Consider the following 27,821-nt stretch of genomic DNA (forward strand, 5'->3'; position numbering starts at 1 on the left):
CGTCAATATAATGATCGAAATAAAATGGAGAAGATGCATGAGATGGAAAGGGGGACGGGGGTGAATGAATCCCGAATAAAACGTGATAGTTTTCATTGGATAACGTATCTGTTATTTTCGCGTTTATAATAATGAATGATAAAATGATTTATTGAAATATATACGATTGGTATGTATCGGTAATTCGATTAAATATTATTTACGCGATGTGTAATAAATAATACGTAGACATTTGTATTATTTTTGGAGAATTTTTCTATTCATAAACGTACGTCGAGAATATTATTAATGAATTATGTATATTTGGGAGAAAAGTATATATATCGAGATGAATTCTAAATGAAAGTGTAAACGGTTATTGTACTTTTTACATTTTACATCCTTTTTAACGACGTTGATGGTGTATCGTTCAATATTTATTTTCGTAGTAAAGAGAATTTATTTTTTTTATAGATATATATATATAATTTTTTTGTCTTTTGGTATTATTTTAAAAAAACACACACACACAATTTCCTGACACCTGTCAGTAAATGGAAATAATTTATCGCAAAAAAAGGGATCGATGAATGCATGTAACATTCTGCCTATCGGAAAACAGTTTATGCATTTCAATCATATCTTCGATCGTTTATAACAGAATCCCGATCAACTCAACTTTTCATCGTTATATTTGTTCTTGTTTTTTTTTTCTTATCCTAACTAAATTGATTGATGATAAAAGATGCGATTTAACAAAATAGCGAAATGTTCAAAAAATTGTCCACAACTGAAAATGATCCTCATGATGATTGTTTTAACACGTTTGTCGTCCAGTCCGTTTCGATTGAGTTTCTCACCAGGCCCAAAATTCGACTGTCGGCGCGCCTACGTAACGTAAAGAAGCGCTAAGTAGAAATATCAATAATGCGCGATCCGCGTACATATTATATGGTTATATTATATTATTATATTTGATTTATCGAAAATAATAAAATATAAAACTATTGTTTATTTATCGAAAATAATGTTGTTTCGAAATGGGAAATGTGATAAGTTTTTCCAACTAAAAATATTATAACTTCAACAAGAAGAGCGTCACCGTATACGGTGACGGGGCTCTCTGGGGAAGCATGCCCGTCAACGGTATACGGTGCCATGGCGACGAACGTATTAATTGATGCACTTTTAACTTTCTCTCTTTAGAGATTTATACATATATATATTCTGTTTCTTCGTTCGAAGTAAAATCATTAGAATCCTGAAAGCATTAGTATGAGTCACGCGTGTAACGTGAACAATCGGTTGGCTATTACTTAGTCTCTCGCTTTAGGAAGATTCCTTTGCTCTAGAGTAGTCAAAGTTAGAAAGTGGTTGAAGGATCTTGATAAAAGGTTCGCTGTACCCGTTCAATCCTTTAATTGATTCCTTTTAACCATTTCTCTCTAATTTATCTCGTTCGTTTTACAAAAAAAAACAAAGAAAAAGCTTTTTTCCTGTTTTTTTTTTTTATTGTTATTTTTATTTATTTATTTCCTGATTTAATTATTTTATTGTCGATACAAGAAATTAAATGATCAAACAGTATTTGTAATCATTTTCTTTCGAATGAAATAGTTAAGTCTTAGAATTATTATAATAATTCATTTAATAATTAATTATATATATATATTTGTGGTTAAAATAATAATACAGATATGATATTAACAATTATTTTTGTGTCCGAGAAAAAATTATTTCTTATTAGAAATAGGACAATCAAAGTATCTTACGTCAACATATTTTGAAAAAGAAAAATAAAAAACACAGAAATAAAAGGAAAAATGTCCGTTGTAGGAAAAATCCGATTTACTAATGCGACACAGTGACGTATCTTTGACAAAAAAAAAAAAAAAAAATAAAGAAAGAAAGAAAAAAAGTTAAGAATCTTAACGTCTCACAGTATATTTTTCTTCAAGAGCTTACTATAAAATATCTTTCTTTTTCTATCCCCCGACAAAAAAAGAAGAAAAAAAAACAAAAAAAAAACAAAACAAGGAATGAAATAAGTCACTTATAAGAAACTACTCGAAAATAGTGGAGAGAATAAAAAGAAAATAGTAAAGTAAAATAAAGAAAGTAGAATAAGAATAAGAAAGAACGGAAGTGAAATAAACAAGAAAAAAAAGAAAAAATGAAAAAAAAAAAGAATAGTCTAACAATGTGACAAAGAAAGAGAATACTTAGGGAGAAAGTTGAAGCCATCTTTGTTTTCTCTCTCTCTCTCTCTTTCGTTCATTCTTTCTCCCTCAATTTCGTTTTAGTCTTCTTAGTCGAATAAAGAAAGGGGTTAAAGAAAAAAAAAGTTAAGGGAGGGGGGAGGAAAACAGACGAAAAGGAAAATAATAAAAGAAGAAGAAGAAAATAAAATAGAAGAAGAAGAAGAAGATAAAAAAAAAAAAGAAAGAAAAAAAAAAGTCAAAAGAAAAAGAAGAGATGAAGGTCCTGGCTAATGTCAAGATAAATGCGATTTCCTCCACTGGACCACCGGAACAAGAGAACTGGAAGAAGAAAAATATTGTTTGCTATGAGAAATCTAGGACGTTGTTTGCGTGCTGGTACCATTCTTCCCAAGTGGTGATGGAAATGGTGATGATGGTAAAACGTATGGATATCTTATATTCTATCCAATGGGGAAACTCCTAGAATGCTTTAGAACATACTACGACGTTTCTGTTCTATTACTACCAGAAAAGGTAGGGGAGTTTAGATCACAACTAAAGGGATGAAGAGTTCAGATTCCAACAGATAAAGATAGATCAAGAAAGAGAGAGAGAGAGAGGGAGAGAGAAAAGGGGTAAAGAGAAAGAGGATGGGAGGAGGAAGTTTCTCTCGTGTGGTCCTTGTGCCAAATTTTCCAAGTCCAACTCTTCTAGCAGCAGGGCTAATTAACTGGCTTGAGCTTACAAAATCATTGAATATTTAAGGGGAGGACAGGGGAAATAGAGTGGGAAGAGGGAGGGTGTTGGCAAATTACGGGAAACTCTGTGGCGAAGAAAAAAAAAAAACAAAAATATTTTCAAACGTAAAAAGTAGAAAAATATTTTATGAAGCTAACGCGAAAAATTCGTCGTTGCTATATTACTGCTACTACTACTGCTACTACTAATACTAATACTATTTATTCTTTTTACTTTCCATAATTTTTTTTTTTTTTTTTTTTTAGATTCCTTTTTGCTCATGCCATAATTTTCTGTTGGTATTTAAAATTTTTCTGCGTGAAAACATATTCAGGGAAGGAAAAAACAAAATTGTGAGATAATTTTTGATTGAAAATATTTTGAAAGAGAGGTAAAAAGGAAAGGAAAGAAAAGGAAAAGGGATACTAAAAATTTACGAAATTTTGATCGGAATATTGAAGAGGTTTTTTATAAAGAGACTACGAAATATATTCCTCGAGTAACCTGAATTACATGAAATATGCAAACTAGAGGAGAAATGCTGAGACAACATCTCGAACCGGTTCATTCCTTTTTTTTTTTTCCTTTTTTCTTACTATCGTTCATATTCACTGAACCTGAGATGCATAAAGTATTTAAACAAAAACAAAACAAAAAATGGAAAAGCAGGTGTAAAGAAACGAAAAAAAATAATGAAATTGTTTTTTCTACAATTCAATGTTATATTCTCCCTTTTTTTCTTCGGGCCCTTTTTCGATCAAAAATCATTTCATCGATCATATTTAATCTTACGAAGGAGGTATAAAATTTGTAAGTAAAAAAAAAAAAAAAAATTGATTTTTCTTCTTAGAAAATGATTTTAATTTGATCAAAGGATCGCGATGATTTATCGTTAGATTTCAAAGAATAATTATTTTCAATAAAGACAAAAAAATTACTTTTCAATTTGACGAGTACGAGGAGATGTCATCGTCGTATACACAAGTTTATCAATTAGTTTGAAATTTCAATTAGTAGACAAAGTTACGACTTACCCTTTCTATGTGACCACCGCTAACGATTTCCGGTGTGTTAACACAGACCACCCTCTTCAAACGTAGTTTATTAACATGAAATGCCGAGCCGTAACAATACATCAACACCATTGTCGTTGGAAAGTAGAAACAGCAACATGCGAGTATTCTAAAAAAAAAAAAAAAACGAAGAAACGGAAGAAGAGAAAACAAGTTGATCGGATAAACACATTTTTTGTTTGTTTTTAAAGTTGCTCATTATTCTTCGATGAAGCTAATGATAATGAAAATGCATTCTAAAATAAAACAAACGGTTATATAATTTGCAGATTCAATAAAACATATAAGAGATAATTTAAATAATATACTTAATATACGAATCTAATTATCAAAATTATTGATCCAGAAGAAGTGTGATAAAATACGGAAACTTAATGGTTGGAAAAAAAAAAGAAAAGATAGAAGTAAATGAACGTGAAAATAATTAACGATACAATTAATTACACGAGAAATAATAACAAATAAAAATTGAATTGTTTGTATAAACCAATGGAAAAAAATTTGTGATTAAATAGTTTAATATACGAATCCAATTAAAAATTAATAATCCAACAGAGATTTAAATTAGGTGACAATTAATTTCAAATTATTTGTAGACGAATAAAAAGTATTGAAACGATTACAAATCTAAATGAAATATCTTAATGAATAACAAATATTATTAATCAAACGTAAGATAAAAATAAAATACAACAAGTCAGATTAAATTAAAAGGGAAGAAAAAGAAAAAGGTAAAAGTAAACGAGAGAAGGAAGGAAATCAATTCATCGTCGTTATGGAAACTGAAATTGGTTAAAAAGCGTGTATTTAAAATAACAAGAAATAAGTTAAGATTGAAGGAAACTGAAAAGAGAGAAAGATGAATAATAAAGAGGAAAAGAACAAAAACGAAGAAAAGGACTTGTAATCGGATGGTAATTGGTCCCTGGTGGGTGCCCGGATGGGGAAATGAAAAGGAAGAGGAGGGTGAATAAGGAAGGCACTTATTGACTCCTTTACATCCCTTTACAAATGCGATACCTAAGGGATGCTCTAGCGAAGAAAGGATCGCAGGCAAGAAGGCCGGAGCTGTTGAAGTAGTAGCCACCTCTTGGGAGAACCAAAGCACCAAAAATCGCCAAGCTTGCTATCCAAGTGGTAGACATCACTGCTACACAACCCTGCCGCATGTAATACTGTGTCAACATACATACACACAAAAAAACCGTCACTCACACGTTGTATTATCCACCAAACAACGTTCTATTATCTATGTTTATTTGATATATGTTATTATTTCATGCTTTAATAAATACATTAATCTTATTTATTAACTAGAAAGTTATGTGTATGTGTATAGATGTGTATGATGGGTAGATTAATGGTTTATGGTTTCATACATAGATATGTATAATTGATTAAATTTACTCTTTTAACGTAAAACTGTGATATATTTTATTTTTCTTATTACTTGTTATAAGAAAATAACAAGTAGTGTTGGTATTTTCAACCAACATTGCTATTATTTTTCACATATTTTTTCTTTTTTTTTTTTTATAAGGATTTGTATACTTCTTTGTTCAATGTATTTCCAATTTCCATCAAAATGATTAACAAATATTAGAGATAACTATGAATCACATCCTGTATAAAAGTTTATAATGATTTTCTATATTGTTTTATATTTATTTAAATATTTTTCATAATAGACAATTTAATATATGATATTTGAAAAACGATAATCGTCAAATGTGTTGTTGATCAATATTATGAATCAGCATTGAAAAATAAAAATATGTACTTTGGGATTTCGTAAAAATGAAGAACTTTATCTAGGTTCCGCCCTTCGGGAAGGGGTTTTGCCGGTTAACCGTTGTAAGTTTTCCCGACGAGTTACTTTTATCGAGACGATAGATTTTACGAGCACGGATTTCTCGACGTGTTAAGTATCTTCGAGATTACGACGATTGACTCTGGCCACCTCCTTTCGAAAAGGGTGGGTGCCCTCGTTCGAATGACGGCCGATATTTTTCCGAAACCTCTTCGTGATTCCCTAACGTACCGAACTTACATTCTTTTTCTTATCTTCTAACTTTTTCTCTCTCTCTCTCTCTCTCTCTTTCTTTACTTTTTCTTTACTTTTTCTTCTATTTTACGATATAGTATCTCTTTTTTCAAGATCTTTACTACTATAGATATACATCAAATGAATCAGCTAAAATTGTTATCGAAAACCACTGTTTTGTTAAAATCACTGTTCTGTGATATTGTTCTTTGTAAATCCTAGTTTTTTTTTTTTCGATACATTTTTAATTTCGATAAAATTCAATACATTTTATTTCTATATTTATTTATGGGATCTGAAAGAAATAGAATACGAAGACCGTGAATGGAAGGATTGCGCTCAGGGACGGTAACAATGGCCCCGGGATTTGGTATTTGCGGCAATGAACTTTCGAGTTACTAATGCCAATTAATAATAATAATAATAATATTTATATTTATATATACCAAAGTATAAATTAAATATTATATATAATTAAATTAAATAATATATATATATATGTATATATATATATTACAATAGGCAAATTAATGAAACCTTTTTTTTTCCTATTATCGACGTTATCTGATGTAATTCTTACAAATATCTAAATCCGGACGTATATAAAAATCCGAAGATAAGATACCGTTATCTAACGCGCGTAATTCAAAGCTAGTGAAGACAAAGGGTAGGTTACAGTGCGATTTTGTAGTTTAATGCGGGACAGGTGCAAAGTAGTCCATTCCTTGATAAATGCGGGCTGAATGTAACGCAACAAACGGAATGAATCAAGGAAGGAAGAAAGGAATAAAGGATGCAGGAAGGAAGGAAGGAAGGGAGGAAGGAAGGGAGGAAGGGAGGGAGGAAGGGAGGGAGGAAGAAAGGATCATATATTCCCTTCTATGTTTCAAGATCTCGAGAAACATTTTAAGACGTTTACATCTGTCTATTTCACTCGTTAATAAACGACTTCTCGTCTATTTTTTTTTATCTACAGAAACGAGAAAAAGATCAAAAATAAATTCTCCTCTTTCTTCTTCGTTCTTTCCTTTCTTCGAACAAAATTTAAATCACTTTTGAAATTCCGACATTTGTTTTAAAAAAATACTAAAGATCAAAAGAAATCCACTTTACCCATCTATGAAGATTGTTCACACTTCTTCTCCTTTTTTCTTTTTTATTTTTTTGGTACTCTCAGAATCAAGCTCTCACTTCATCGAAAAAAAAAAAAAAACGAAATGAAGTGTTAGAAATAGAGAAAGAGAAGATTAAAGTAGTGATCGAGGCGATGATCGAATTTACCGGTGGTGCCAAGGACCGTCGTAGAAGATCGGAAGATAAAAGAAGAAGATTCGTGAGAGGTCCTAGAAAATCCTACAATCGAAATAAAGGTGAGAGGCTTCTATTTCAGGAGAAAATCGAAGGGTCGGTGGTGGTTGGAAGGACACAAAAGTGAACAAAAAAAAAAAAAAATAAAAAAACATAAAAGAAACAAAATGAGAAAGAAGGGAACAAAAAAAGGATAGAGAAGAGGAACGAAGAAGAAATGGGATGATCGGTGGGAAAAGAAAGAAAGGGAACACAAAAAAAAGAATATATAAAATAAAAAAATAAAATGAGATAAAATAAAATAATAAAAAAAAAAAAGAGAGAAATAAAGTGATAGGAAAAAGCTTAAAAAAAAAGAAAAAAAAACAGAAAAAAGATAAAAATAGATGAGGGCGTGAGGGGAAAGAGGGAAGAAGAAGAGAGGGTTGAACTAGAAAGGCCGATCATTTGATAGGCCGAAAATTACGGAATGAATGGATGGCATGAGTCAGCTATTCGACGGAGTGTTCCTTTTGCGAACCCCCACCCCCCCCTAACTCTCTCTCTAATCCACCCTCCCCCTCCTCCCCCTTCTCCTCCTTACCACTCTGCTCTTTTATACACGGTGTACTATTCCTTTCGTTTATCTTTTTTTTTGTTGTCTTTTTTTCTTTTTTTTCTTTCCTTTCTTTCTTTCTTTCTTTTTCCACCCTTTCATCCTAACGAGCTGTGCGTTCTACGGCCAATCGACGTTCAATCACGACGATCTCGACGAACGGACAGATAAATGGCGTACGTGATACGAACAACGATGATTTGTAATTTCGCAATATGATAACTAGGAACCTTCTTTTTTTTTCCTCGTCAGAGGTATTTTCTATTTTTTTTTGTTTTTTGTTTTGAATGATTTCATTTCAAGATTTTAATTATTACTTTGTTCGAATTCCTTGTTCTTTCTATTTTTCAACATTAACTATATTGCGATATTTTTTTTTTTTCATTTAAAATTAAATTAAAAGTTTTGCATGCATTGTAAGGGATAATTATTTTAATAAAGTTCAGTAGTAAATATATTGTCATCAGTATTCAATGATAAAGAATATAATTTGTCTAATAGATATAGTGTTAAATAATTTGCATCGTCAATGCGTGAAATATTGAAAATTAAAATTTTACACGCAATGTACAATTCTTTTTTTTAATATTATTTGATTATCTTACAATTGTTATTATTATTATTATTATTATTATTATTATTATTATTATTATTATTATTTAACGTAATAGTAAATTTTCCCTTATCAGCATTTAATTGCAGAAAAAAAATATATATAAGTTTAAATTAAAAACAATATATACCTATCGATCAAAATTTATCGTTAAACAATTGTTATTATCTTTGAACTTTTAACAAAATATATTTCAAGAAAAGAAAAACAAAACAAACTTTCTAAACGTAAACGAGAACAACGAAGAACATTGAAAGATCGAACGATGGTAAAAAAAAAAAAAAAAGTGTTGTTTATCGTGAGAATCGAGAAAGTTAAGCCATAACATTCTTCGAAAATTTACCATTAACATTCCACCGAGGAATTTCCTGTAACACGTGTTACAGGAGACAACGAAAGACTTTTTATTTTTTTTTTTTTATTTTTACGAAAGTCTCTTTAACGATCATCGATCCTAGAGTTTCCTGGGAACGAGACGACGGAAGTAGAGTAACCGCAATGAAAGAGGAATCAGGGTAGCCAAGTGGTAGGAACAACCCCCCATATTTTCTCAGGCCGTTGCTTCGAACTAGTTCGACTCATGTTGAACAGCGAATCAATTTGCCTGATACCACTACCGTCGATTCTACCTTTTTCTGCAATTCTTCTCACCCATCCCCCAGCCCCTTCCTTCCTTCCTTCCTTCCTTCCCCCTTTAGCTCTCTCTCTCTCTCTCTCTCTCTCTCTCTCTCTCTTGTTCTTCTCACATATCGATTCTCAAATATCTCGATAATTCTTTCGACGCGAAACATGTCTCGTCGTTCGTTCTAAATTTTCACACGCTCGTTAGCAAAGCGTTCGACTGTAAAATTAATACGCCATTACGAAATATTGCCAGATTAAGAAATGAGAAAGCAAAAGAACAAGGGAGACAGATAGAGAGAGAGAGAGAGATGGAAAATATAATTGAACATTGGAAATTGGACGTGCTTGAAGTAGGAAAAACAAAATTAAGTAAAAACAAATTATGATAATATTAATAAAGTACGAATTGACTCGACAATGTTCTTCCGACTGTGAAAGTTCACCTGTGGCTGTCATCACCTCCCTTCCCTGGACCGCTTCATCACTTACAAGGGTGCGATATTGCTCACTTTGGGAACCACTGGTCTACAAGATGGTAGACGAATAGGCGAGTAGAAAATAGACGAATAGACGAATAGACGCTGATATGTGGAGAAGTAGAGACGACCGTATAATAGACAGACGATTAGACAAAGACTTAGGATGATCGAAAATGAATTGACTATTCTACTCGATTATTAACAATGATAATTTCAACTTAATAAGACAAAATATTATCATTCGTGGTATCTGAGATATAATAATATATAATATTAGATATACGCGTTTAATTATATTTATATAATATTTTCTATTGTTATTATAAGCACTAATTATTATTATTATAATTATTATTATTATTATTGTTATCTTCAACGGGCGAAATTCGTTATCTAACGGAACGCAAAAAAAATGGCTAAGAAAAAAAGAAAAAGTAGGACAAAAAAAAAAGAATTCATCAAGAAAAAGGTTTATTGTTTACGAACGAGGTTCAACGATCTTTCTATCTATTCTCGTTTCTCTATCTTCTTCCCCATACGCAGGAGAGAAAAGGTAATTCCCTTGGCAATAGGAACGAAAGGAAAACGAGAAAGGTGATATTTCGCGAAACGAGACAGAACAATTCGAATTCTCGCGTGATGAAAGAAGTATTTCGTGTTAGTAGATACCTACCTGGATAAAAGAAAAGTCGGAAAGAATGAAGGATGAAGAAAATTACAAACGATAAGAAAAAAAAATATTTAAAAAAAAATAAAAAAGAGGGATGCGTCCAAAAAGACAAGTAAACAAAATATGAAAAGAGAAAAAAAAACCAAAACAATTTCGTCTTTGATCAGTTTTTTTCTTTTTTTTCTTTTTTTTTATCACCACCACCTTATTTTGACCTCCGAGCTTTAAAAATGGAAAGCACGATTACGAGAGATGAGGAGCTTAGGGATTGTATAGTGCATTTATGGGTGGATATATCAGGTCACGTGAAAGCTCGATCTATGCTCAAGGCGGTTGACGACGCGTCCTGTCCATTGTCGAGTTAGTTCGTTCGTTCAATGCACCGGCGATCAAACCCATCCCCTTTCCCTCTTTCCCTTTCACCACCCAACTATACTGAACTAACCTTCACTATCCTTGGAATTTCGATTGATAACACAAAACTATCGATAAAACGTTCGCGCTTCATTCACCCTTCCTTCTTCTTCTTCTTCTTATTCTTCCTCTACTTTTCGTTCTTATCGTTTTCTTGACTATCGATTGATAGATGCGATAAAATCGAAGCGACAGTAACGTGATAACGTTGTTTGATGCGATAGATGATATATATATATATTTTCTTTTTTAAAAGTATAGAATTTATCCTTTGTACTATGAGGTCACCCACTTACGTAATAATACACACTCAACTTTACTTATAATGTTATTATCATTATTAATTTTATTTTGCTTCGTATCAAAAATTGTGTTAATAAGTGAAAGAAAACAGCGTTGTGGAAATATTCGTGCATTATGTGAGGGAGTTGATTGTTCAGATTTATTAGTACATGAAAATTGAGGTTTATAAAAGATATGTGAGTTGTATAAAGGATTGAATGTGAAACATTTGTTACTATAACTTTGAATTCAACTATGATTTAACATGCAATTCGAATAATTTCAATTAAATAGTACATCAATTTATTTAAATATTAATGCATCGAAGTTAAAATATGTGAATAATGTATGTAAATAAATGTTTACAACTGATACATATTTTTCATTTTTTTTTTTTTTAAATCGTCTTTTATGACAAACAGGGATTATTACTTAGGGTTTATTCTCATTTCCCAAGACCGCAGGTGGTTACTTACAAAATTACAAAAAAATGAAATATTTAAAAATACCTACAAATAAATAAATAAATTGAGATACTCGAATTGTATTTTCTTTCATACATTTTATTTGACGAACAACTGATTTTTCTTGAATTTAATAAAAAATTTCAATTAATTCGCAAAGATAATAACAAACGATTTTCTATGACAAAAACGAACGATTATTTTTCCCCGATAAATTTGTGAAATATTATAATAAAACAATAAAAACAAATAAGTCGAAAAGGAAAAGAAATTCTCATAGCCTAGGCGACGAGAGAAAACTATGTCGGTTGGCACAGAAATTTCCTCAGTGTATATCCGTAAAATCGTTACGGAATCGTGGATTATTGCCAAGTGTCGGCCAAATGAATGATAGTCTTCCTGCGCATTCTCTTCATTAGCGATGCGTAACAATTGCAATAAAAATAACAAATAAAAATAACTTTTCAAAATACACGAATATAAGTAAACCCGATGAAAAAAAAAAAGTCGTTTACTTTCGAGATTATTTTTTTTTTCTTTTTTTTTTTTTTTAATAAAAATTGCATTATATCCTTCGACACCGTTTTTCTTGTCTTGTTTTTTTTTTTTTTTTATTCATTTCTCACCAAACTCTAGCGTAATTAGCGTAGTAATTAATCATGTTCCCTATTAGAAGGTTCGATCTAACGAAGCTGAAAGGAAAATACTAATAATAATAATAATAATAAAAGAAAAAGAGAAAAAGAGTGAGAAAGCAAAGGACAGTAAAAAAGAAAAAAAACAAGCTCATCGTCTGAAGCTAATATTTTCGTAGCTAGTTATCTAATCTCATGTGTAATAAATTATCGATGTAGGGAAACGAAGACGTCCGTGGATGAATTAAGGTCTCACCTTTTTAGAAGAATGCCTGTGATAACGATGAGGGTGCAGCATGCATACGTAACGGTCGATTGCCATGCAGACAAGTATGACCGCACTTTGTTGGGTTAGGGCGCCTCTAAGAAGTGCCTGAAATTAAACATTCATTTTGAGAATGTATATATAAGAGATATTTTTACGATTTTATGTATATCTCAAGATCATCGAATTTTCACATTTTTTTTTTTTATATGTTTATCATTTTTTTATTCTTCTTCTAATTATTTTACAAATTTTTCTAATCAAATTTCAAACCTAAATTGGTACATTTTTTTATGGTACTCTCTCTCTCTCTTATCATATGAACGCATTTAATCTTAATTTTAAAATTCATAAATATTTTACCTTTTTTTATTAATAACGACTCATATATACGGATCGTATCATACGACGATTTAATATTTGTTCATTTTTAGTTTTTCTTTTTTTTTTTATGGAAATTTTACCAAGGGAAAAAGTTTAAATCTCCTTTTTAAAATAATTAATGTTCAACATTTGAGAACTTAAATTGAAATAAAACAGTATAAGGAACGAGCATTAATAAAAATCTTTTTGTATTTATTGAGGGAGATTTTCTCATTAAAAGTGAGAGTGTAAATGATTAAATTGTGAATATAAATTGTAAATGTAAACAAATCTAAAGGTATGCGTATTCCACACGCGTGTATATAGTTGAATAATGATTGTGTTACATACAAATTGGCGGATAGATATAATACACAGTGGTTAACCATGAAAGCCTCAACGCATTACGAATTATTTCGTGTTCGGTGATACGAAATCTGTACTAGAATTGTTATTTCGGGTTACAAGATTCATGCCTAAATGTATATACATATATTACATTATGTATAGTATACCAATGTATGTACATATCATGAGAATTAGATTTGTGGTTCGATAATCTGATTAATATTGATGTATCGCCTCTAATAAGTACTCCGATTGTAACAAACCTGGATTATCTGTAAATCCTTTCTTCCATCTATATTGCATTTATTATTTATCATCTCTCATGATTTTTCAAACTATGATACATGTGTATCACTAATGGATACATTACGTTATTTTTAATTTACAATTTTGAAAACAAAATATTTGAATAAATGTTCAGAACAATTATATATTTTCTTTCATATTTTCATGCTTTTCATTTGCGAATAAATATAATTGAATGATTAAATAATATTACGTTTCAAATGTTTTATTCTTTGATTATAAAACCCATTTGGAATGATTTATTTTTTATAGGAAAATGCTTTTATCGTAGTATTACATATATATATATATATATATTTTTTGATTATTATTTATGTAGTAAAAAATTTGTGAAATTTTCAAGTAAACCTTGCTTCATCTTATCCTTGTCACTAATTTTATATTAATTAAATGTAATTAATTTCTAATCACATTAACCGCCTCGCAAAAAAAGGAAACTGTTACTCAAACCTTATTGTTACCCAAGAAGACTGACAAGAAAACACCCTATTGATCTTCTTAGAATTAACCTCTAATACTATACACATATTTACACATTCAAATTCTAACACTATTATACATTATCCAGTAATTATCAGTAAATATATACGCGCGAAGTTCACACGCGCGATTTTATATTAGTCATTATCAAAGGTGTCAATAATTGTATTACAGCAATTAGCAACTCAGGTAAAGAAATGAAACAAATAGAATGCTAGATATATATTTAATTAAATTTAATTTTATAGTCATTTTTTTAAACGATCATATTTGCTTATTGGATTCGGTTAAAATTAATCATATTTATTGAAATATTATCTCTTTCTCTGTTTCTCTCTTTATTGCTTTATCATTTAAAATCACGTATGTGCATGAAATGTAATAATTCATTAGCCTCAAAACAGTATTCGTAATTTACATTTAAAACCTCGATTCATTTAATAATAAATAAACGAAATAAATCGTTTTCTGCTATGTAATCGTTAGGAAGAGACATTTATCGACTTTATTGGTTTCACATTTCGATAATGTAATTAAGCAACTAACCAACAGATATATCGTAGATTCTAATAGGTCAACTATTCTTGTTCAAATTGTTGATATTTACTAATACAGTTATATCTCGAAAACATAGCCACCAATTAATAAAAATTGTAAATGATTATAAGCAGACTAACGTTCGGATTGTTTTTTTTAATTTTTTTTTTTTTATGACGTAGGTAAAAGAAGATAACTGAAAGTAATCATTGAGAGATTAGTCGAATTCGTTTGTTTATTTCGAAACGTAGACACATTTTTGTTGTTATTGTTGTTGTTGTTGTTATCCTCGAATATCGTTGAATGTAACGTTGGCTCGCATGATTTTCGATGAGTTCACATTTTTCATTCTCACACGCTTCGGCAAACACCAATTCGTTGTCCAACCGTATGTATATACATATGTTATGAACAAAACAAGCTGTCAGGATAGGCAAACCCGGAGAATTGTGTCGGGAAACTATGTTGGCTTTTCCGTGCAATTGAAATCTAGTACCGTGACGGTCCCCGTTGTTACAAACAATGCTACCTACGAATTAGAAAATATTATCTACGAATAATCTCGAAATATCTCGAGTAATCCCCTACTTCGTAATATTAATACTTTACTCCATGAAGTATCTTTCAGATGATCGAAATGTTTCGAAATACGTAACAAAATTAACAACAAACAAAATAATAATCGTTTACTTGCGTAATAATTTATCAAACATTTTCAATGCTCCCATGAATGTATAAAAACAAAACAATGAAATACAATTCTTAAAGAAAATAACGAGAAATAATTTGCGCGCTGACCTAAAAAAAAAAAAAACTTATATTTTTATACGCTCTAATAAAAAAAAAAAAAATGTCTCATATCTCGAATTTGAAGGATCTTTTTCCATCTGTTTTTTTTTTTTTTATCATCCTCTCGTGAAAACCTAAACAAAGCAAGAAAGCAATTTTTTTTCAAATCCATCCATCTCGAATATAAAACAACTCGCGAGGAAAATTGAAGCAGGCCGAAACACATTGTAGACATTTTATTTGCCTGCCACGTAAATGTAACTTTGCTAAATCCAGTAGAATAATTCATTTTCATCATCGGTAAAAAGACCACAACATTGTTTCAAACTATGTTCGAATAGGGATTATACTCGAAATGATGACCTGTGTATATGTGTGTGTGTGTGTGTGCTGTGTGCGTGTACAACGTACTTTAGATAATTATATTCTCGCATAAAAGAATTTTAAATGACTTAGTAGTTTAAGTACTACAACGTGTATTCGGAATTTTGACGACGTATCAAAAAAAAAAAAAATAAATAAAACGCATAAATTGAAAAATGTGTAAATCGTCTTCCAGTCATAATTTTGAATATTTCATCGTACTCCATTAGTCTTTCGAAACTTCGATATACTACTACTACAACGTTGAAAAAGTTGCTGCTCTCAACTTCTCACCTACTTTATTTCATTTTTTTTTTTTTGTGAAGATATTTCAAATCTACCTCGGCAGATGCTTTTATCTTTTTATAAATAAATTATAATAATAATCAACGTTTTAGTTCTTCTTTTTATCTTTATTCCTCATTTTTAAATTTAAAGTACGCTCTTTTTTAAATAAAAAAAAAAAAAGAAAGGAATCAAAATACATACGTTAAATATAATGCTACGAGTAATCTTTAGAGAAAAAAAAAAAAAACAAGACGCGACACATTTTGAGTTCGATAAATCGGTAACTACGATGTTTTTTTTTCCCCATAAAGTGACTAGCAAAAGGAAGGTGGCAATGGGTAGGAAAAAGAAAAAAAAAAACGAACGAGAATACGTTTAAGAGACGGTTACCATGACGACCGTTGGCTTTTGGCCAGGAAAAAAGTCTGATAACCTGAAGGAGTTAGAAGGATCGGTAAACTGACCTCATTTCTAGTCATCCTCGAGACACCCTCAGGGACCTTAACCGAATATTTTCATCACAAACAAATTTAATACTTACTCATATTTAAGCAAACCCTTTGACCCTTTCATAAAAAGGAATGTGATCGAAACGGGACAATACTTACAAGGATTTGAATGAACTAAACTACTCCTTTACATGAAAATGTCGTGTCCCATTTATGGTACACGTCGCACGGAACGTGTTAAAAGCCCTTTGTCTGTTTTCTTTAGCTTACTATACGTGTTTCTACGATCATTTTTCTTTTTTTTGGTCTTTTCAATTATTTTCTTCTCGTTTCTCTATTTATTATACGATTGTCAAGTGGATCACAAAACGAACCTCCATTCCAGACGAGTCCCTAATTTGTAAGTATTCGTGTGAGAGTTGACTCGTGGATACTGAGTAAGTTATTGTCAATGTAGAGACGTAAATATACATAGGAACTCTGTATTTTTTTACTATAACACCTTTATCGTTGCATTACCGATTAATTTAACATGGAATTTATTGTGATATGTAACATAGCAATTAAATATTGGCAATTATTTCAATGTCGTTTAAGTTAATTGCTGTTATATTTGAAATTCGTCGTCTACATTTTAATTTTATTATTTTTATAATTAGGTGTAAAATTATTCAAATATCCTGTTAAAGTTATTATACCTCTGTGTTACAGTTATAAATTTTTGTATTTTTTCTTTTACACTTAAATTATCGATTATTATTGAAGGAATGCACAAAATAAAGAAATTAAATTAAAATAGCTTAAAAAATTACTGAATAAAAAAAAATATTTTTAAATTTATATTTTTATTTTATTTGTTTTGGTTGGAGTAGTCGAATGGAAAAACAGTCGTAGCGACTGACATGCGAAAATCACACCCGCCGTTAATATTAATGGATTGATTCGAGAGCACGTCACAATCAAAGGGTTAATTTTCGATAAAGAATTATTGTCAGTAAAAGGGTTCTTTCAAAGATAAGAAAAAAAAAAAGAAAAGAAATTGACTTATTGTTAGTTTCTATTTCAGAAAAAATGGATACAAAACGATACTCTCTCTCTCTCTCTTTCTCTTTCTCTTTCTCTTTCTTTTCATTTGAAATCAAATAAGAGAATGAGTAACGCGCTCTTGAAGAAGTATATTTTCCCGAAAGCGATTTTGTTCATAGATAAAAGGACGTAACGAGACGGTGTAGAAAACTCGGCTAAACTTTTCAGACTTTTCCCCTTTCTCATGATCCTCCATTTTTCCATTTCTTCGACGCTCTAGCAACGGTCGACCCGGTCTCCTTTTTCAACTTCGATCTTCCTCTTTTTCCCTAGTGATTGCTCTTGACTATTGAAAAGTGAGAAAGAGGGCAACAAAAGAAAAGAAAAGAAAAGAAGAAAAAAAAATTCACGATGAAATATCATCGGCAGTGCAACCTGCGTTGTGTAATCTCAAACGGTTTCTTCTTTCACCATTTTATTCGAATTTGTTTGTTACACTCTCTGTTTTCTAACAAATAAAAATGAGAAAGACAGAGACAGAGAGAAAGAGAGAAAGAGAGGAATAAAAAGAAAGAACTATAAAAAGAACAAACATCTACTACATCTCACCTTGCTGCTACATTCAACGATAAACATATATTTGAATATTATATGTATATTATTTTGGAATTTGAAAATTGAGAATTGAGAATTGAATTTCAGGAATAAACGGCATCTTTATTTATCATATTTAATTGCAAATATCTAAAAAAAATATTGAGTAGTTGTCTCTATAACCATTAATATTCGTAAAGAGGGAAATCAAAATCTATGTTTCCTATAAAATTTGAACAAAATCCGTGAGAGCAAGACCTTGCATCACTCCCCTTGTTAACATTAAAATGTTATTCAAATAAAATGTACAATGAATGAAATGGAAGATGAATTTTCGGGGGGGGGGAAGGAGGGGGATGGAGGTGAGTACATTAAGCGTGAAACATATTGGAAAAATTGCTTCCTCCTGACTCAAAATGAATGCTTACGAGAACGTCTTAACGAACGTGTAATTTCCTCGTTCCCTTCTTACTTTTCTTTTTTTTTTTTCTTCTTCTTCTCTTTTTCTTTCTCTTATTCCTCAACACATTACCACTCTTTCTTCTTTCTCTCTAACTCTCTCACTTCGAAAACGTCGTCGTTATTTTACATCGAATCCGCTTAGGAGTACTCAAAGTCCCGCTAACGAGCAAACGAGTTTCGAGACTTATACGAGAGAATCGATAAATAAAAGAGCGAAAAAAAAAATACAAAAAAAAAGTAAAGAGAGAGAGAGAGAGAGAAAAGAAAAACCCCGAAAGAAAGAATAAAAAATAAAAAAAAAAGGAATGCTTCCGGGGTGGGGGGGGGGGAACAAAAAAAAAATAAAACCCGCACTAGCATCGTTCTCGCAAGAGAAAACTTTAGCTTTTAATTTTCAGTCACGTAATCTCTTCTTCGTCACTGCATTTCGTTCGTAGTAAAGAGAGAGAGAGAGAAAAAGAGAGAATAAAGAGTAGTGGAGAGGAGAGGAGTGGAGAGGAGAGGAGAGGAGAAAGCTGTTTCTTCGACACGCTTTTTACGCTTGAAAGCTTCGAAATCGTTCGATCGACAACGTATGACTTATATTTTATCTTTTACTATGTTTCTCTCTCACTCTTGAAATCTTAATATATTCAGATATAAAGCCCATATATACTGGTGTCAGGACGACAACAAGTAACCAAAACCTTGCAAAGTTTCGTAATTGTTCGTCCAAAGTCAACTCGATCTACCGCCAAGCCGACAACTTTCGTAATTACCTACCGACCTGGATATAAGATATACGAGTCTGTACCTTGATACCATTCTCTCTCTCTCTCTCTCTCTCTCACTCTAATACTCTCTCAATCTCTCTCTTTTAAACTATCTCTTGCTCTCTGTATCTTGCAACTCCAAACCACCACCAGTTTCCAATCGTTTAAGAAGAACGCGCCTTTGCAAATCCGTTTCGGCGTCATTGCACCTATCGGTTTTCGCTCTTAAACTGCACATCGTGTTTCGAGAACATCTTTGAATGAACACAACTGAATGTTCAATGTTTCTACATTTGAATAAAGGAATCACCAAATTTAACGCGGTCTATATTTATATTAGAATATTCATCAATGTTTGAATAAAAATCATTCATTAGAATTTACGTTTGAAGAGACTTTTGTAATGTGAAAAATGTGTGTTGTTTAAAAAAAAGTATGATTTTTGTTAATGATTATGAATATTATTGTTTAATGTTTTATATCAAGGATCATTTTTTTCCTAAATTGTTTATATAATTATTTAGGTTGACTTTTGGTTGAATATAAATAATATAAAAATTGTAACGCAATGATACGTGGATTAATCCACGTAGTGGTTGGTAGTAGTTATGCACGGTTTTCTAAGATATTAATCGATTTTGAAAAATAACGCGAGAATTTGAAAGAAAAAGAGAGGGAAAAGAGATTGAAACGAGTACCTACCCTGAATATTTTCAAGGATTCCGAGTGAATAAATCTGAAGATTGGCTGCTCTACGTTAGACTGAGCTCCTTCAACGAGTTGTTATGAAATTGTTCTACTATGAGAGAAGGAGCAGCTCTACTTCGACATGACTGGTCCCTAAATGGTTGTTCCCCCTTTTTCGAAAGTAAATCGTGATCGAGACATTTCCAGAATAAAATATTCCGAAACTTTTTCAATGTAATTACGATTCCCGTTGAAAATTTTTCTAAATTTCGTAATAATATGAAAACAAACAATTTTCGATATATGAAATATGGATATATATATATATATATATATATATATATATATATATATATATATATATATATTTTTTAAATCTTATGCATTATATATATAAAGCGAACGATTTAAATTAAATTCAAATGTAAGGATTAAAATTGATGAAAAATTAAAAACAACAAAACCAAAAAAATTAGATGAAAATTGAATCGAATTCGATCGATACCATGCATGTTTCTCTTTCTCGTTCTCTTCCTCTTTCACGTAGTTGGAACGTTACCAACCAGGATCATGCGAATGCAACAGAGAGAGAGAGAGAGAGAGAGAGAATGAGAACGAGAGTGCGTGATTTGTCGTCAGAGATATAGAAGTGATTTACGATATCCGAGCAAAAGTGCCGCCACTATGGCCACGAGTACCGCGACGTTATTTCCGCTTACAAGCTAGTAACTTCGTTTACAAACGATATCGCGATTTTCTTCGAGATATCTCTCTTTCTAGTATCGAATTAAATATATATTTTTTTCTTTTTTTTTTCTAATTTGTTTTTAGATACATAAGTACTTATATGAACTAACAAATCATCTTATCTAACTTTCAACGAGATATCTCTGACTATATTACTTAATAGATTTCACATTAAAGAGAATTTCAAAAGATTACTGCATTTATATATATATATATTTTTTACTTATCCTCATTAAATGATGTAATATGATGTTCATATTTTTATATATAAAAAAGAAAATATATTAAACTTTATGAGTAATTTTCGCTACAACTCAAAGACCGTCCCGTCAACGATATCTTTTATCCTAATAATATCATCTGAGATAAATTTTACATTAAAGTGAATTTTTTCAAGAATATCATGTAAAAAAGAAAAAAACAAAATAATAAAATTATTTTTCTCACTTATATTTATTACATCTTACTCATTAGGATGTATATAAAAAAATATATCCTACTATTTACTATATACGACAAAAATTAACTAATTTGGAAAAAGTTTACCAAATAAATTTATTCCTTTGATAAAAAAGCAAGCTTTAAAAGAAATCTTTACGAGATATTTAAAAAAAAAAAAAAAAAATAATATAAAAAAATAAACTAAATAAAAAACGAAAATTTATTAGTAATTAGATTGCACGTAAAAAAGTAGAACGGAAAAAGACGCATCATGAGATTATCGTTGAGAGGAAAGTAAACCGATAATCTCGCCATCGTTGGCTGCTAAGTCTTGGAACTTGTGGCATGAGAGTACCGGAACTGCAACCACGAGTTTCTGCCCGTAATAATTTCCTTTTCGCTCGAGCTCCTCCTCCTCCTCCTCCTCCTCCTCTTCTTCTTCTTCTTCCTCCTCTTCTTCTTCTTCCTCTCTTTCTCTCTTTCCCTCTTTTGCTATTCAAGTTTTTCTTCGATCTCCGGTTAGGAAGTCACCGAACCGAGTTGCCTCAAGTTTTACGTAAAATACAATCAAGCAGGTGCGGTACCTTGTCGAGAGGGCTCTTCTTTTAGCAATTTTCTTCTCCTTTTTCCTTCGATTTAACCGCTTCTCGTTATACCGATAAACGCATTTTTTAATACCAAAAACCCCATACTATGATAATATAGTATCGACACGATCAACCATGGCAGCACCACTTTGAAAATAACTTTCGAGATTTTTGTTCAGTTGTTTAATTAATATTTTTAAAACCACCTTTCCCTTTCCCTTTCTCTCGTACTTTCTTCTCAAATTTGTACACGCAGTTACGGAACGATTTTATAAATGATCATCACTTGGATAAAATATTACTTTCTCTTATTTTCTTTTGTTTTGTTTTGTTTTACCTTTTTCATTAATCAAATTCATCAAACAATACGCGAATACGTTCCTTTTTGCGCCAAAGCAGAATTTTAACAGTGAAAATCTACAATATTTACATTAAAATTTATTCATGCTTATGTAGTTTGATACTGTATATCTGTTTCTCATTTTCCCGTTCTATTTCAATTCGATATTTTATGATTTATTATGTTTAATGTGTTTAAAAAGCATACGACGATAAATCAATCGTCATTTTCTCAAAAGTGTTTTGTGATATAGAATACAATTTTATTGACTTATAAATTAACATTGTACTTATACAATTATTATTAACTTTATTAATGAAGATTGATAAAATTATACCTAGTAAGTAAAGAATACTAATTCATGTTAGTAAAATATAATTAAGGTTCAATAAAACAAATATAAAAATAAAAACAACATATTACGAAATGATAGAAAATGAAATTCATGACAAATGTAGGTATTCAAATAATTTCGTTGGAAATTGTTGTAAAAAATAATAATAATGTTTACTATAAAATTATTTGAACAAATGAATGGAAAACGATACATATATATATATATACATCCTTTCATGATATTTCAAAAGATTAATTATTAATATAAATACAAAATGAAGACATTCATTGATGCAATAATTAATTGTTCGAAATTCATCGGTCTCATTTTCGTGAGTTGTTGAGTCCGTACGATAAACAACTTTTGAACTTCCCAATTAATTGAGAGAGAGAGAGAGAGACTGATCTTATCATTTCGTTTCATTACCTGTCCAATCATAACGTGATTGCCTTTCGACCCGATAACGTGTATCGATTTGAACCGAATAAAAAGAAAAAAAAAAAAAGGAAATTTAAAAAACATTATGTCGAACGAAATTTTCGACACACACACACACACACACACACAAAATAAAACAAAGAAAAAGAAAGAAAAGTAAAGTAAAAGCCAATAAAGTATTTAAACGAGTACGCTTTCAAAAAAAAAAAAAAAAAAAAAAAAATAGAAACAGAAATGTCTAGTATCATTTATTGGTGGTAGTAGAGTCGAGGATCGATACTTGGCGATTTGTAGACTGCGAGAGATCAAAGGGAATCTCTTGTTAATTAGTTAATACCATAGAAAGTTAAAGAAAGAGAGAAAAAGAGAGAAAGAGAAAGAGAGAGAGAGAGAGAGAGAGCTTACGAATCGCAGATTAAGGTATGTTTCATTGAGTACCAATTATATCGTATTCTGTAAAGGGTTAACGTTCAACGAGATAGATCAAATCGATGAAATTGTTTTCTTTTTTCCTTATTCTTTGCTTTTTTTTTTTGTTACAACTTTAGAAATGACTTTATTCCAATTTCTATACAATTACGTTTTGCGTGTGGTAGGCATGTATGTATATTATTCCGTTGAAAAGTTTATATCACGCATTAATAATTTATAATGAAGTAGATTTAACCGCGTGTGTGTATGTAGAAGTAAAATGTAAACATCTTGCAACGAGCGCAATTTGAACCCGGTTTCGTTGTTAAAGAGTCTCATATTGTGGTGCGTGATGCTCCTCCTCCTCCTCGCGAACGTTTAATTTTATGCCAAGCGTTTGTTGAATACAAATCATTCGTAACACAACGTGTCGGGGGATACTATTTCACAAGCTGCTCGTCCACAGATGCGAATGATACGTGTGAGTTTTGATGCGAGAATGCTAGAGAGAAAGAGAGAGAGAGAAAGAGAAGAACCAAAAAAAAAAACCAAAAAAAAACAGAGACTTTGTTAAACGACACCAAAAGTTATAAATCGTTCGTACTACCACCAAAGGTGTTTTTCCAAAATATACGAGTAAATAGATGGAAATTCGTTGATATCGTTAGCTGTAAAGAAATAAAAATAAATCAAATTGTATGATAATAAAATTATGTAGAAAATTACCTGAATTTGACAGACGACTTCACCGTATGGCCAGCATCCGTAAACCGCCGGTAAAAAGCCAAAAGGAGTCACCAAAAGACCGATGGCAAGGTCGTTGCTCGCTAAACTTGTCAGCAGATATCTTGGCTATAATGAAGTTTAAGAAAACCTGTTGATCAGTCTAATTCTCGTTGATAGCTTGTCTCTCTCTCTCTCTCTCTCTCTCTCTCTCTCTCTTTTCTCTTTCTTACTTTTTTTTTTTGAACTTTATCATAACTTCCTTTTCCTTAACAAAAGTTTTATCAACGTCACCTAGCATCGATTTGTAATATCATTTTTTTTTTGTTTGTTTCGCAAGAAAGAAAGAAAGAAAAAAGAAGTTTCTAATTAATTAACATTTGAGAACAATTTCTAAATTATACGTAATTTATTTAGAACTTGATTTTTCGAGGAAAATAAAGGAAAGATATTAATTGACTAATTTAAGAAATAGTTGAAATCTTTTTATATTATATTTAATGATAAAATAGCTAAGCTAATAGCAAGCTGGTCCCAAGCCCAGATGAAGGAGGAGGGTTCGAGGGTGAGACTAGCAACCTACCCTCGGTAAAAAAAAAAAGTAATCGCTCATGGAACTAACAAAATAGTCTTTTTAGGCTGTGAAGTTAGGAATAACAGGACAAAATCCTAAGAAGAAGAAAAAGATTTAATAATATTATTTAATTTTTTGAAAAAATCGTTGTAAAACGATAAACCATATAAAAGTTGAAATTTATAGGAATATGTAAATAATGATTTTGATTAAAAGGTAAAAAGGAAAAAAAAAGTATTAAATCAAAGGACGAATTTAAAACAAACAAAAAAATGTTTAAATAATTCTAAAAATAACATCGGGAAATGATTGAACGTATAAAAAAAAAAATACGAAATTCCAAACCAATACGAATAGACGTGTCCAATCGATGATGTTGAATCCAATTAACGTAAATTTGATGGTGAAATTCTTGTCCAATGGTACGAAACGAAACTTGATGTTTCACGCGAATTCAACCAAATCCTAGGACTTTGCACACCGAAAACGTATCTTCCTCTGTCTACCATCGACCGCAAGAACTTTTCTACGATTCAGGAAACGTTTTCGAATTCGACAGAATAATATAATTCATCGATCGTAAAAGAAAAAAAAACAAAAATTGGGTTTACGGATAATTCCCGACTTTGCGAATAAATCCTCTTTTTTCTTTTTTTTTTTTTTACGAATACAAATTTACAACGTAACAATTGTTTCTTTTATTCCCAAAAATTTACGATTTCTCATAAAAAAGAAAAAAATTTAACAATATTTTGCAAATTATTAAATAAATATTTTCTATTAAAGATAAAAGTATTAACAAGAGATTTACGATTAACAAGATAATTTTTAAGACAAATTCTATAAGAAAAGTTAATTATTCGTAGAATATATTTTTATTTTTGCAACAACATTTTAATTATTAAATATTAATAAATATTATAAATAAAACAAAATACCCAAGTAAGCAGATGACGTGTCTCCACTCGTCAAATTTACCCAAATGGGGTTAATTTTATTTCTATATAAAAACTTATAGATATTTCGAATATCATGGAACAGAAAAAAAAAGTTATTGATAATAGAATTTTGTTTTTTATTTATCAAATTACACATTTTTTTACGTCTATTTTTTTAATGGAGTACTTGGGATGATCTTACCCTTACTATACGTTATACTTCATCGAATGAATTACGTGATACGGATTTCCTATTAATTTAGTGTCTATGTATGAGTGATCGATACTTGTCCAACACACATCTACGTACAAGTATTAAATATATACGTAGAAGTCGATAATGTTTTCATCGAAAGTCTACAAAATAGATTGGAGATGTGCGACAAACTTTTATTTCGTAAATTTTGATATTATATTAAGTACTACAATTCATACGTATTAAATTGATCAAGAAATTTGACTAAACGTAGATACATGTCTACATCTATGTCAATGATATTAAAAATCTACCTCCCCCACCACCACCACCACTACCATGAAAAAAAGCAACAACAATTTAAAGGACACTTTAGTAAGACAAATACGCGACTACTACACGCGAGAAAAGCGCGACAAAATTCTCTAATGGATTCTACCTTCGCCTTTTCCTAAACCCTTCGATATCGTTTTTCTTCGTTTACATCGATATGAGATTTTTTGATTTACCACACCGCCACGACGCAATAAATTTAACTTGAACTTTTCGATTACCAGAACTGATTTATGAAGCTCACGCGGTCTAAATCCACCTCTACCCCTCTCTCATTTAGATGTTCAACATTATTTCTAATTTACCATAAAACATTTATTATAGTACTTTGAATATGGTATTTATATTCTAATCGATTTAATTTGAAACTAATGATTATTAAAATTGTTCAAAATAGAACACCATGTATATTCAACTAATTTGCATTTTAATATTCTCTTAAATCAAGTATTCGCGAATATCATGTATATATATTTTATCAAGGTAACGCGAAAAGATTACAGGAACATTGATGGAAGGGTCAGAGGTATATAGATGCGACCTAAAAGGTATGAAAGGAATACGCTCTCTCTTCCCTTCCCTCGATAACTTTTATCTACTATCGATCCTATTGCATTTTAATCTTTTCCATAAACGCGAACAGAGTGCTATCGTATCCTTCACCATCTTTATACTGTTCAAAACGTTTATACAAAATATTCTTCAAACGGTAATAAATAAAAAAACAATGATTTTAAATACGAATTATTTACATAAATGAAATATTAATATAATAACATAAAAATATAAATAATTCAATAAATTTTTTTTTTTTTTTTACACCACTGGATAATCATCTCACATAGACAGTATTAAAATATCCCTATAAATTATCAAACAAATTTGCTAATTATTATTATGAAAAACAAAGGATTGAATAAAAATAGACAATACTATAATTTATGATTCGTAGTACAATAATAAAATCATTATTAATATATTAATTTTTATATTTAACCCTTATGCACTATAATTATTGTTCCAATTTGTTCTTCACTCACTGTCATATAATATTTCTGATTTTCATATCTCATATTAAAATTTAAATACTCAGTTTACTATTGTTTTTTTAATTTTTAATAAAAAAAAAGAGTAGTTTTCTAATTGCATATCGACAATGTCGATAAATAAGCCTAATATGCAATTTACGAATAAAACTGTTTCATACTGTTTTGCTTTGTTTTAGTAATACAATATAAAAATAATTTTGTCACACCAAGAGAAATAACTTCATAGTATAACAAAGGGTTTTTAAAAAAATAATTAAATTTCAATAGAAAATATGAAAACATGATTGACAGACAAATTTTGTGACAAATAAATATCAAATGAATATGAAACTCACCTGTGCGTGAATGTATTTGCTATATCGTCTGCTGTTGATGACGCAAATAACGAGTAGATTAGCAAAAAGTATACCAAGGCTGAGTACCAAGATCAAAGCTGCACGTAACAATTCCCCAAATCCTGGTCCTGTCCAAATCGGTTCGGAGTTGCCGGCTCGCCAGCAACTGCTGTTGCTGAGTGCCGGCGCCAGTAGAATCGTTTGTTTGTTTTCCATCCTCGAACCTCCTCCCACCATCACCACCACCACCACCTCCTCCTTCTTCGTCGTCGTCGTCGTCCTCCTCCTCCTCTACCACCACCACCACCACCACCACCACCGCCGACAGGTGTTCGCCTTTCCACGACGCTTTCGACTGGTTGCTTTCCAATAATGTGAGACCTTCTCTTCCTGATTCTACGCAAGACACGTGTCCTTCTCCAATGTCTTCTGACCCTTTCATCCCTGTTTGCTAACAAAAGTTCGTCAAATACATCTTTTTAATCTATGTTTAAATTTCGATTAAATGACTGTCATGTATGAATTAATCTTACATAAATGTTTG

The 27,821-nt window shown here is 30.7% G+C and overlaps 1 protein-coding gene across 13 annotated transcripts in view; it reads right to left on the minus strand.

The window, feature by feature from the left end:
* Positions 1 to 27,821, minus strand: part of LOC107064846 (trace amine-associated receptor 9) — a 71,112-nt gene that overhangs the window by 19,278 nt on the left and 24,013 nt on the right. For 10 of the 13 annotated variants that reach the window (XM_089179328.1, XM_089179327.1, XM_089179324.1 and 7 more), the window contains 5 exons: positions 27,278 to 27,728; positions 23,856 to 23,981; positions 12,376 to 12,492; positions 5,012 to 5,166; positions 3,953 to 4,100 (listed from right to left, as the gene is read on the minus strand). In XM_089179328.1, the coding sequence (XP_089035454.1) occupies positions 3,953 to 4,100; positions 5,012 to 5,166; positions 12,376 to 12,492; positions 23,856 to 23,981; positions 27,278 to 27,514 (783 nt within the window). In that variant the 5' untranslated portion in view covers positions 27,515 to 27,728. The remainder of the gene's footprint in view (positions 1 to 3,952; positions 4,101 to 5,011; positions 5,167 to 12,375; positions 12,493 to 23,855; positions 23,982 to 27,277; positions 27,729 to 27,821) is intronic. The other 3 variants (XM_089179329.1, XM_015318042.2, XM_089179330.1) reach the window with 3 other exon arrangements.

The sequence above is a fragment of the Polistes dominula genome, unplaced genomic scaffold (genome assembly GCF_049000335.1).
Source record: "Polistes dominula isolate Pdom_NZ unplaced genomic scaffold, Pdom_raw_medaka contig_373, whole genome shotgun sequence".
Lineage (NCBI taxonomy): Eukaryota > Metazoa > Arthropoda > Insecta > Hymenoptera > Vespidae > Polistes > Polistes dominula.